Source organism: Pipistrellus hanaki (assembly GCF_964339955.1).
Source record: "Pipistrellus hanaki genome assembly, chromosome: 7".
NCBI classification, from domain to species: domain Eukaryota; kingdom Metazoa; phylum Chordata; class Mammalia; order Chiroptera; family Vespertilionidae; genus Pipistrellus; species Pipistrellus hanaki.
This window is the reverse complement of record NC_140509.1, coordinates 49,522,558-49,536,072: the sequence shown is the minus strand read 5'-3', so window position 1 is coordinate 49,536,072 and position 13,515 is coordinate 49,522,558. Positions and strand designations below refer to the sequence as shown.

The 13,515-nt window shown below is 37.5% G+C and overlaps 1 protein-coding gene across 6 annotated transcripts in view; it reads left to right on the top strand.

Annotated features, from left to right (window-relative positions):
* The window catches only part of ASCC3 (activating signal cointegrator 1 complex subunit 3), a 216,905-nt gene that overhangs the window by 92,044 nt on the left and 111,346 nt on the right, over positions 1–13,515 (top strand). For all 6 annotated transcript variants that reach the window (XM_084889357.1, XM_084889353.1, XM_084889355.1 and 3 more), the window contains exon 14: positions 7,105–7,239. In XM_084889357.1, coding sequence (XP_084745483.1) covers positions 7,105–7,239 — 135 coding nt within the window. The remainder of the gene's footprint in view (positions 1–7,104; positions 7,240–13,515) is intronic.

The window sequence follows — 13,515 nt, the reverse complement described above, 5'->3', positions numbered from 1 at the left end:
TTATATAGTTTTCTGATATAATTATAGCAAGATAAATTAACCCTATTTAAGGTAGTTTTTATTTTTGTGGTATGTCTGGTAAATATTTAAGTAGGTGTTTTTAAGCTAAAATGTTTACTTCATTAATTTAGTTGGTTGTCAGAAATATCTCATGTAAATGCTAGTTGTTACACCCCTGGTTAAAAAATAGAAGATTTTGCCAAAACCAGTTTGGCTCAATGGATAGAGCGTCAGTCTGCGGACTGAAAGGTCCCAGGTTCGATTCCGGTCAAGGGCATGTACATTGGTTGCAGGCACATCCCCAGTAGGGGGTGTGCAGGAGGCAGCTGGTCAATGTTTCTCTCTCATTGATGTTTCTAGCTCTCTATCCCTCCCCTTCCTCTCTGTAAAATAGTCAATAAAATATATTTTTTAAAATAAATAAAAAATAGAAGATTTTAAAATTTATTACTTTAGCCCTATTTTTAGTAATAATTTTATTGATATAATCGAAATATAGAAGTGCCAAATTTTTTTTTTTTTACCATTTTAGAACATAAGAATTGAATCTTTTCTTCAATCATGTCTTTCAGTTGAACATTATCCTACCTAATAAAAGAATAATATGCAAATTAACCATCACCCCGCTACACCCACCAGCCACTGAGCTTACCCACTGTTATGTTCCCTGTGCCTTTCATGCAGTTATTAGATGAGCACAGACTCTTGGAGGAACTAAATCAAGCACAAAAAAGCTAAAAGTAAAAGGTAGTCAGTGATAAATGCTTAAGAGAGGGGCATATGAATCCTTTGGGTGCTCAAAAGAATGAAGTAGCATATCTATCTGGAAGCACTAGGGAATATTTTATTATTTTAATTGTACCATATTAGTAATGAAACCAATTTTCTGTTTGAGTCGGAATTCGTTGTTTTGCAAAGTTGAAGAATGAGTTCTTAGACAAAGAAAGTAAGTGAAAGCAAAGTTGATTGAGGCATAGACAGACTCCCTCCAGCAGGAAGGCGACTAAAGTGGGTTCCACTGAAGCTCTGTGTCTAAGGGCAGATCTGTGCCCTGCTGGTTGCTGATTGGTTATTTCAAAGAATTCTGCCTTAGCAACATCCTCGGGATTGACTACTTCAAACACCTTACTGTCTTGTGATTGGTTATCTGCAAGCTGCCTGCCTGCCATAGAAACATCCATGCTTTTTGAAGATGAAAGATCAGGGACCTGATTTAAGACTGCCATGTCAAGTCGAGGTGAACTCACTACCTTTTCCCACTCAACTGAGTTCAGCTCTAGGTCACTTTGTTTCTGTGGCTGGGTTCAGCTCTTTATTCCCCTTCCATGGTCTTGTCCCTAACTAGCCCACTTCAATCTCCTCAGTAACTGCCATCTTCCTCATGTAGGTATAAGGGTTACTATTGTTTTTTAAATGAACCTTAATGAACTTTTATGTAATTTTGTTAGTTCATTACCTACAAAACTATATTTTAGCAACTTTTAAAATTGCATTTATCTGATAACACAGATAAGGTAAAGTGACCATGGCAATAAAAGCTATTTTGTGCCTACATGCTCTTCTGGTATGCAAATATACCTGAAATACAATACATCTGTATTGACAACTCTTCATTCAAACTATAAAATACAAAAAAAGTAATTTGAATATTTTCTTAATTCTCCCAAAGATAGTTCTTATCAAAACCATTCTAGAAACATAGAGGATGTGTGAAAAGGGAGAAGGGAGTAAGCAAATAAATAAATAAATAAATACATACATACATACATACATACATACAAAAAGACCCCAAAAATCAAAATGGAAAACAACTCATATACATAGATAACAGTATGATGATTACCAGAAGAAGAGAGGGGGTTGGAGGAAGGTAGGAGAAGTTATAGGGGGAATATGTAGATGTATTTTGAAAAAGTACACCTGAAACTTACACAATTTTATTAACTTGTCACCCCCAATAAATTCAATAAAAAATAAAATTAAAATGAAAGCATAGAGAAGAAGTTCCCCTCAGATTCCTTACCCTCAAGCCTCATTCATTAACACTTGAAAGAACCAATAAATTGTGAAACATCACTATTCATATCTGTCATGTCTTCTATCTTTTCAGGTATTTCCATTGTTAGTCTTCTTTCTTAGTGGAAATTTCCAGGAAAGGCTTTGATTCGAGATTTCACCATTAATCTTTGGCCTCCTCCCTCTGTTTTCCAATAATCCGAGGCTTAAATATTTCTATTGATTTTTTTATTCCTAGACACACACATTTTTATACATGAGGAATAAATAGTTATATAGGTTTCATTTTATACATTTACTGATATAACTATTGACTCTTTTAGGCCAAATTAAGTTTATTAATGTTTATACCCTTATAATGGTGCTAATACTTACCAGCTCTGACAGAGGTTCTCAGAGTTCCTGTACAAAGCGCACCAGAACTAGGTAGAAATGCAGATTCTTGGCTTGTCTGTGACCTACTTAATCAGAAAAGGAGGTAAGGGATGGAGCAACATTTGGTGGCTTAGAAGAATTACAAAATTTGAGAGCTATTGCTTTATTAAGTGTACTGGCTTCACTTACATTATATCCTTTAATCCTTATAGTAATCCTGTGACACTAGTAACTATCTCTGTACTAATAGAAATAAAATCTAAGAGATTAAATAATTTGTTCTAAGTCTTACTGCTGTTTAATAATATTTCAAAGTAAAATTTTTGGTCTTTCCAAATAATTTGTTCTTTGCATTCACTGAAACAATATCAGTTACTAAAGCCTTCTCGTTTTTCAAATGATTATTTGAGCTTTTATTCTTGCATTAATTTCAATCAGCATCTCAGGTGAAGAACACTTTTTTTTTTGGCAAGTCACATAGCAGAAACAGAATTTATATCCACATACTTTCTTTCCTAGTCCAAAACTGATTATATTATATGTATTTAAACAGAATAGCTTTTTACACTAAAAATAAGTATATAAAATTTTTAAATGCATTAACCTAACAAACTTCAAGTAAAAATATAAACAGTTTTATAACACAATTAAAATTTATCAACAGCATTGACTTGAATCTTCTGTCTAATCTTATTTTCATAACACATGCCCATTTAACTGCTATTTGGTCATCAACAGTGTTTTTAAGAATAATTTGGAGTTATTTCTACCAAATGAAACAACGCTGTCCTTTCTGTTAGTTATAATTTTTGTATGAGTCTATTTAAATTAATTAACCAAATTAACAAACCATAAAATCCAATATGTTTATAGAGACCCAAAATCTTATAATGGCTTCTATTGGAGCCTCTAGACAGAAAATCTTTAATAAGAAAAAGGGTTTATTTTACTGAACAAGACATGATGGATTCCTTAATAAAAAGAAATTGCTACTTTAAGTTGTAACTAATATTTCTCTTGGCTGCAGTAGAAAATAATTTGCAAAATGATAAGTTGACAAGTCAGATTGAAATAATTAATGAAGATTTGGGGTCATATTTTATTTTCCCGTATGTTCTTCATATCTGTTATTTCAACAGGATTTACCTAATGTGGCATTTGAATAATGGAGGATAGAAATCTGGTTGCATTATAAAACCCTGGGCCATCTGGGAAATGATCTTAGGACTAGGCTATTTATATAAAAGTATGTTAATATTCATACATATGTCATCATATATATATAGGAAAATTAAGATAGATTATAAGATAATTTTATAGTGGTGGTTTTATTTATGCTTTCTTTCAGACTTCTTTTAACTTAGGAGAAGAAAATTAAGTTGATGGTTAATATTAACTAATTTCATACAGTGGTCATCTCAGTAGTTAATAATATCTAGTCCCCATCTCTAGATATTCTTACTCAGTTGGTTTTAGAAAGGACCCAGAAACTGTTTTAACAGATACCAGCAGTGCTTCTGATGAAGTGGTCCTTGGGCCACAGTATAAAAATCTTTGAAAGAGAATGAACTTCTTTAAGATAATGCACTAAGATATTTACCAAAGACGGGTACTCTAAACACTGCAGTAGCCTCCTTCATCCATCCCACACCTTATTCCTATAACCAGATCGGTTGACTACTAGTGATTCTCATCATAACAGTAGTATTCCAATTTGGAGCCTTGGGACATATATATCATTGTACTAGAGGCCTGGTGCACGAAATTCATGCATGGGGGTGTGGTAGGGGTTGGTGGTGGTGTCCCTCAGCCCAGCCTGCACCCTCTCCAATCTGGGACATCCTTCTCACAATCCAGGACTGCTGGCTCCCAACTGCTCGCCTGCCTGCCTTCCTGATTATCCCTGATCACTTCTGCCTGCCAGCCTGATCACCCCCTAACCACTCCCCTGCCAGCCTGATTGATGTCTAACTGCACCCCTGCCAGCCTGTTTGCCCCTAACTGCCCTCCCCTGCAGGCCTCGTCACCCCTAACTGCCCTCCCTTGCAGGCTTGATTGCTCCCAACTGCCCTTCCTTGCAGGCCTGGTCTCTCTCAACTGCCTTCCCTGCTGGCCTGATCCCTCCCAACATCCCTCCCCTGTTGGCCATCTTGTGGTGGCTATCTTGTGTTCACATGGGGGCAGCCATCTTCTGCGTTGGAGTAATGGTCAATTTGCATATTACTCTTTTATTAGATAGGATAGAGGCCTGGTGCATGGATGGGGCCAGTTGGTTTGCCCTGAAGGGTGTCCTGGATCAGGTAGGGGTTCCCTTGGGGCATGAGGTGGCCTGGGCAAGGAGGGGCCTGTGGTTGTTTGCAAGCTGGCCATGCCTCCTGGCAATCCAAGTGGAGGCCCTGAGATCAGGAATTTATTTATGCTATAATTGAAACTTTGTAGCCTTCAGCAGAGCCAAGCTTCCTGCTTGCTGTGTGGCCGCAGCCATTTTATTGGGATTTATTTATCTTCTACAATTGAAACTTTGTGCTTTGAGCTGAGGTCAACGCAGGCCAGGGCTGCGGAAGCTTGGCTTCCTCCATCACCAGGGGAATCTCAAGCCTCCTGCTCTCTCCAGCTCTTTGGCTGCTGCCATTTTTGTTGGGATTTATTTCTCTTCTATAATTGAAACATTTTAGCTTTGAGTGGGGTCCAGGGTTGGCCAGGGTGTGTGGAAAGCTTGGCTTCCTCTATTGCCAGGGAAACCAAAGCCTTCTGCTCATTTCATGGCTGCAGCCATCTTGGTTGGATTAATTTGCATACTTGCTCCTGATTGGCTGATGGGCATGGCTTGTGAGTATAGCAGAGATATGGTCAATTTACATATTACTATTTTATTAAATCGGATATAAAAGCTTAAGCAACAATCCAACTGGTAGCTATGATGATCAATGACCACCAGGGGGCAGATGCTCCGAATGGTAGCTATGACACACACTGACCATCAGGGGGCAGATGCCTGGATCAGTAGTTTAGCTTGCTGCTGGGCCTCTAGTATAAGCATAAGATACATAAGAGCATGTGCTCTCCATCTGTGTCACTCTGTCTCGTTTCTGGTCAAATTCCAGACCTCCTTCACTTTTTAATTTTTCTTCTCTTTTACTGAAACAGTTGGTTGCATATCCTCTGAAATGTACAGCATGCAAATAACAAAAAAGTTCTAGCTTCCAGGAAAACATAATTAGCAGAATATGGGGAATTGGGAAGAAGAAGCAAGAATTAGGAACTTCAGACTGCTGAGGCATAAAGGGAATGTCAGCATAACTCCAGAGAGATGTAAAGGTGTCAGTCTCATTGGAAGCTGTGGGTAGAACTGGTCTGTAAGTCATCCAAAATACCCACTCTGATTATCCTTAGATTGTATGTTTCAGATGGATCAAGTTACCTAAAGATGCTTTTATTTACATCATATAAAATTGAAAAAGATCACTGGCCCCATATGAAAGAGTAAAATTATTTTTTATTATAGAAATAATGTCTCTTTGAGAAAGCTGGAATTGAGCTGAATGAGGGGCGAAGTGAAGGCCAAAGAAGAAACAGCACAGAGGAGAGAAGGCAGTTTCTGATAGGCAGGAGACACAGATGCTGATTATACTCTTATTTATACTCCTCAATTGCATTTACAGTTTGTCTGGTAACTGTCCCTGAAAGTTCTATTATCCACTTATCTTTGACAAAGCATCCAGACATGTGACTTTTCCCTAATTCAGATTTCCACAGTCACTTTGTGAATAACTCCATAGGAAGTTCTACCACAATAAAAAAAATTGCAAATATCTCTCTAGCAGCATTGTCATCTCCAGCAGTCCCCTAAACTCTATGTTAAATGATTGTTCCTAGACATATTTTTGTCCAAGGAAGAGTGTTCTTAACTGTTTTCAATTTCTTTAAACATTTATGATACTGGAAATTTTATTGACTGTGGAGAGGTAAGGCTCTCATATGTTTTATACTCTGTCTCCATAATATATGATTAATGAATTATGTCTTCGAAAGAGAAAATGCAAAAATTAAATTCTACATCCTATATAAAAGCCTAACATGCTTAGTGTCCAATTCAACCAATCAAAGTGTAATATGCTAATGATATAGTAAGGCCACTCAACCACTCACTATGATGTGCACTGACCACCAGGGGGCATATGCTCCAACTGATAGGTTAACTTGCTGCTAGGGTCCGGCCAATCAGGACTGAGTGAGACAGGCCGGACATGCCCTGGTGTCCTCCCATGTTTCCTCCCTGGCTGGCCAACCTCCTGAGTCCCTCCCTGGCCCCAATTATGCACTGATGGGGTCCCTCAGCCAGGCCTGCGCCCTCTAACAATCCAGACCCCTCTGGAGATGTCAGAAAGCTGGTTCTGGCCTGATCTTGCAGGCCAGGCCAAGGGACCCCACTGGTGCATGAATTCTTGCACTGGCCTCTAATTTTATATAATCCATTAATTTTATTTTAATGTCTGACAATTTATAGGCCAATAATAGAGGCATGTTATGGAAATTTTTTAAGTCACCTTTATGCTCTATATACTTTGTTCTAAAATAATATGTTGGAGAGTTCATAAACTGAGATTTTATTTTGAAATTTAATAGTTGGCTATATATGGTGATTTCCAAACTAGTATTAAGCCATCTTTTAATGAATGTGAACATCAGATAAACTGCTCTCTTTTATTTTAGGTGATGGTGTTTGTGCATGCTCGAAATGCCACTGTAAGAACAGCTATGTCTCTAATAGAAAAAGCAAAAAACAATGGCCAGATTTCCTGCTTTTTACCTACACAAGGACCTGAATATGGACAAGCAGAAAAACAGGTAGGGGACAGATGACAGTAAAATACAGGAGCTAAAGCACACAATGTGCCAGATATACCAGGTATTTTATGCATGAAAGATTGTCTCCAATTTCCAAGAAGTTAATTTTACACATTTATCACGTTATAATCTTGAATTTTTTCTTGACTTAATGATTTTTCAAAGGATCCCAATGCATGATGTGTTCAGTCACCACTTCTTTGTAAGTGGTTATAATTGTAGTGTTTAGTCCTGCTCTTTAAAGTATATTGAAAACATAAAGGACAGTTAAGTTTTATAAAATATATTAACATCTAATATCATTGTCATTGTTCTTTGAAAGAACTTTAATTGATAATTTTTTTTTCATTTATAGAGTTAGTATGACAGACATAGCAACATAAAAGCTCTTTTTAAGAAGGTAAAAATTTGAAACCAAAAGTTTAAGAACAATTGCATTGCTACTCAAAAGCTCAAAGGACCGAAAAAGTGAAGGTCCTCACTAGAAATGCAGAAATGAAGAGCCTCAAGCTTCTCTTCAGTCTTGTCAAATTATAATCTGTATTTCAACTCAATTATGCACATTACAATTTGAAATAATGTATCTTAAGATTTATAGAGATTTTTTTTTTTAATTACTAGAAGCCCAGTGCACGAAATTATTATAGTGCATAGGGGTGGGGGCACCCTCTCGCAATCTGGGACCTCTGGCTCCTAACTGCTCGCCTGCCTGCCTCATCACCCGTAACTACTGGCCTGATTGCCCCCAACCACTCTTCCTGCCTACCTGATCACCCCTATCTCCTTGCCTGCCTGCCTGCCTCATCGCCCTAACCACTCTGCATGCCTGCCTGATTACCCCTAATCGCCTCCACCTCGGCCCCCACTGCAGCGGCTTCGTCTGGAATGACGTCCAGAAGGTCATTTGGCTGTCTGGTCTAAATAGCATATTATGCTTTTATTATTATAGATGCCAAATAATGGTTTAGACAACAGTAGGCAAAATACAGTCCAAGGGCCAAAGGCAGTCACCTGTTTCTATAATTAAAGTTCTGTTAGACAACTGCCAGACCTTTTTCTTTTGTCCATAGCTGCTTTTTTCACAAGGGTAGAATTTAATACTTGCTTTGGGGACTGTGTGGCCCACAAAACCTAAAATATCCCGACCCTTAGCAGAAAAAGTTGGCCCTGATTTATAGCTATGAAAATAAATTTTCAAATAAAATACTCTGAATATAAAATTATTAGAGGCCTGAAGCACAAAATTCATGCAAGAGTAGGCCTTCTTTCCCCTGGCTGCTGGCACACAGGATCCAAGCTGCCGAAAGGTGCCTGGGACCTGGGCTTCCGTCCAGCTGCTGGAGGGCACCCAGGACCTGGGCTTCCCTTGTAGTCCAGCTTCATCCTGAAGGTTGTCCGGAAGGATGTCCAGACTAATTAGCCTATTATGCTTTTATTATTATAGATAGAAACTTCAAAATGTTTTATATGCATAAGACGTAACTAACGTTTTCTAAACAGTTGCTAGCTACCAGACATCTATACTTTCACATCTACTAATCAGTAAAATATATTTAATTGTTATGATTGCACTGTAAATTTTATTGATATTTTAAATTCTGAATATAATCATCTCATGCCTGTTTTTCTGATTGTCAGACTTTTTTTCAATTTAAAACTACAAAATGTATTCAATTTCTTCATTTCTTCACATTATAAAATTTTATATTATGTAACACTTTTTGTTCGGCTTTGTATTCTTCCAGTTAGTTATTGATTATGAATTCATGAGAGTCTTTGAAAAGTCAGGTTGGCATTCCTTAGTTTTATTTCCTTTTTTTAGAAATACAAAGCACATTTATTGTGTTAAAAGCTAAGTGTTGAGAGCCACCTTGTGGATGTCTGGTTATTTTATAGCTCTCCATTCTGAGAGCTATTGCTGTTCTAAATAAAGCAGGTTTATTATTTAATTGTTATAATAATAATGTCTAATATTTATCATGTTCTGTAGTGCCAAGGATCAATTTTATTACTTTATATAACTCATTCAGTTCTCACAATCTATGATGTAGGTTTATATTATTATTCCTTAATATGGCATATGTGTAAGTAATTCAAATTTATCATGAATTACTTTAAAGCATATAGAAATAATTTATAGAGACTTTTTCATGTAATTACCTAAGATAACCTCATCAAACACAGATGCAGAGATCACTATGAAAAAAACATGAAGAAATGGAAAGTTTTAATATAGTTGGGTAGATTTGAAAATCTGTAGTTAATTTTATTATATCATTTTTAGTATTTTATTATACTTGATTTTCATCCTAATTCAACTGTTATTATTGGATTTTTTAAAAATGAAAATGTATTCCACAAACATCTATACTAATAAAAGGATAATATGTTAATTGGATTGAATAGACCAGACATCTTCTGGACATCCTTCCAGACAAAGCCACAGTGGCGGGGACCAATGCAGAGGCAGTTAGAAATGATCAGGCAGGCAGGGGAGAGTGGTTAGGGGAGATCAGGCAGGCAGTAGGACAATCCTCTCACAATCTGTGACTGCTGGCTCCCAACTGCTCACCTGCCTGCCTGCCTAATTGCCCCTAACACCTTCTGCCTGCTAGCCTAATCACCCCCTAACCACTCTCCTGCCAGCCTGATCGATACCTAACTTCTCCCCTGCCAACCCAATTGCCCCTAACTGCCCTCCCCTGCCAGCCTGGTCAGTGCCTTCCTCTGCCATCCCCAACTGCCTTCCCCTGTAGGCCTGGTCATCCCCAACTGCCCCCCCTTACTGGCCTGGTTCCCCCCCAAACTCCCTCCCCTACAGGCCTGGTTGCCCCTGAGTATTTGCCTGCCTGCCTTATTGCCCCCAGCTGCCCTCCCCTGCCAGCCCGGCCACTCCTAACAGCCATCCTCTGCAAGTCTGATTCCCCCTAATTGCCCTCCCCTACAGGCCTGGTGCCCCCCAACTGCCCTCCCTCCCCTGCAGGTCTGGTTGCCCCCAAATGCCCTCCCTTGCCAGCCATCTTGTGGTGGCCATGTTGTGACCACATGGGGGCGGCCATCTTGTGCAAGGACATGTCACTCAATTTGCATATTACATCTTTATTATATAGGATGTTCTCATTTTAATTTTCTCATGATCAGCATCACTGTTTTTTCTTTTAAGATTCTTGTCCCCATTTTACAGATAAGGAAACTGGAACTGGGAGAGGGAATAATTTCCCTGGACTCCCATGTAGTGAGCAGTGTAGCCATGATTTAAGCTAATCTGATTCCAGAGTCTAATTTTTTCACCACATGTGTCTTATTTGGTCAAACACATACAGGTAAAATTCATTCTGGGTTTTTCCAAAGCCTTGATTGAGGTCTTTGAGTATTTATTTATTTATTTTTTTATAAACTGAAAGAACATTTCTTCAGTCAAATTTGATGTTGTCATATATTGACATTTAGCCTCATCGGTCCTGTTAATGGAAATATAACTAAATCCCTACTGCATCACAGTGATACTTTACCCCTAAGTGATTAATATAACCACCTCAATTCCAGATTTACCAAATATTGTTTTTCAAAACATTCTTCACAGTTTTATTCAACACACTATAACTTTATTTATATAAATAAGAATTGAAAATTACATTAAGGAAATGGAAATGTTCCTTCCCCCCCCCCCTCTCTCTCTCTCTCTTTTTTTCCCCCTCCTCCACCTTCACTCTCTTTCACCGTGTGTGTGTGTGTGTGTGTGTGTGTGTGTGTGTGTGTTTGTAAGGGCTATTTTATGCTTAAATCACAGGTCAAGTGAGTCTTTTCTTCCCAGTAAGTTAAAATTATAATTCAAGACTCCTCATATCAATCCCATATTTAATATCACCACCAGCTGAAAAACCTACCATATTTTCAAATTGTCCACTAAAACAAGAAAATAGGGAAAGAAAAATGAAATACCTAAAAGTTGCTTAACCTATAGAGATGAAATGTCTCAAGAATTCCAAATGAGTCCCTAAGCAAGAGAGCATATTAAAAGAAAACTCCAGTGTGAGTTTATCCTTAGAAGCCCTGTGGCCTTGGCTATCTACACTAGTAAAAGAGAAATATGCAAATTGACCATACCTTCATGATGCCCACCAGCCAATCAGGAGTGGGCATACAAATTAACCCAACAAAGATGGTGGGCTAATTTGCATAAACAGGTATGGAGTGAAGGCTGAAGACTGAAGAGGCTTGGCTTCATGTCTGCAGCCAGAGCGAAGGCCTAGGTCCCAGGTGCTGGAGGAAAACCGGTGCCAACAGCTAGGGGAAGGAAGGCCTATTGCAGGAATCTTCGAACAACAGGCTTCTAGTTATAAATAATGCTGCTATGAACATGGGGATACAGATTCCTTTTTGAGTTAGTGTTTACCATTTCCTTTAGATACATTTCCAGAAGTGAAAATTTTTGGGTCATATGTTTGTTCTATTTTTAAATTTTTATGACACTCCAGACTATTTTTTATAGTTACTGCTGCTATTTACAATCCTGTCAGTAGTGCCCATTGGTTCCCTTTTCTCGATAATCACACCAGCAATTATCTCTTGTCTTTTTTTATGATAGTCATTCCAATAGGCAGGCTGGGATATCTAATTGTACTTTTAATTTGCATTTTCCTAATGACTAATGATGTTGAGTGTCTTTTCCTGTACCTGCTGCCCATCCATATATCTTCTATTCAGGTCCTTTGCCTTTATTTTTAATTGGATTATTGCTATTATTGCTATTATTATTATTATTATTATTATTACTTTGCTATTTGAGTTGTATGAGTTTTTTATATTAACCCATTGTCAGATGTTTTGCAATGTTTTTCCCATTGTGTAGCTTGTGGCTTCACTTTGTTGATTTTTTCTTTTGATTTGCAGAAACTTTTCAGCTTCAGGTAGTCCTACTTATTTTTTATTTCATTGTTTGTATTTTAGGTGTGATCTCCCAAATTATTACCAATTTCATGTCATGAGACTCCTTTTAAAATGGGTATCGAAAGTAGCATTAGTGCCGAAACCAGTTTGGCTCAGGGATAGAGCATTGGCCTGCGGATTGAAAGGTCAAGGGCATGTACCTTGGGTTGTGGGCACATCCCCAGTAGGGGGTGTGCAGGAGGCAGTTGATCCGGTGTTTCTCTTTCATCAATGTTTCTAACTCTCTATCCCTCTCTCTTCCTCTCTGTAAAAAAAAAAAAAAAAAAAAAAATATATATATATATATATATATATATATATATATATATATATATATATGAAAGTAGCATTAGCATTTTATTCTTATTTATTTTGCTATTAGGTTTAAATATATTTTGATTGCAGCTACTTTTGTTCCTGTGCTTTAAGATGTCTTTTAGAGACATAGAGTAAAATTTTTACAGCAAATTTATGCATCTTTTTAAGGAACCATACTGGTTTGGAAAAATATATTCATTGGAATATTGTTGCTCTCACATTTGAAAATACTTTAAATACTCTCAAGATATATAGATTAAATAAGTAAGGTTATTAAACGTTAGTGGTACAGGGATTTATACTGATAAACTTTTGAGCTCAAAATCATATTTCACAAGGTAATTATTTTTTAAATGGTATTTCAGCATTTATCTAAGGCCCTCCAAATGGATATAAATAATACCATTTTATATAAGACCTCTTTGCTAATTGAGTGATCTCACTGCAATGCTAACTTGTTTCTAAATTGGCTTGTAGAAATATCAGGGAAGCCCATGTGAGAGCCAAGGCCATCTTTGAAGGGATGACATAATGTGGAACAGAGAATATGGTGCTTCCTTTCTCCCAAGTTGAAGTGAATGATTGGCATGGCCATAATGACATGGAAATTGGTTTTGGCCATTAGGCTAGTTGTGAATTGATTGTATACACAGGTGCCTCAAACTGTTTATAGTAGTGGCCACCCTGTGAATATTTACTGAGTGTACTAGTAAGCTATGTACCAGTCACTCTAGGAGATCTATAGGTCTCAAGATAAGATCTATAGGTCTCAAGATAAGATCTCCTGTCAACCTGACTAAAGTGCATTGAGAGAGACATGTGTTGTGTCAGTCGGAATTCAGTCAAGAAAACAAACCACTCTAGATACAGTTTAAGTAGAAAATAATTCTGTAAAAGAAATTAGATACTTACTAGTGAGTTGGTAAGATGAGAGGAGTAGAAGTCAGTCCCTGAAACGTGGCTACCATGATGGTGATTGGACATGGAGAAGCTATAATACATTTGTGAACACACTGGAAAAGCAAATCT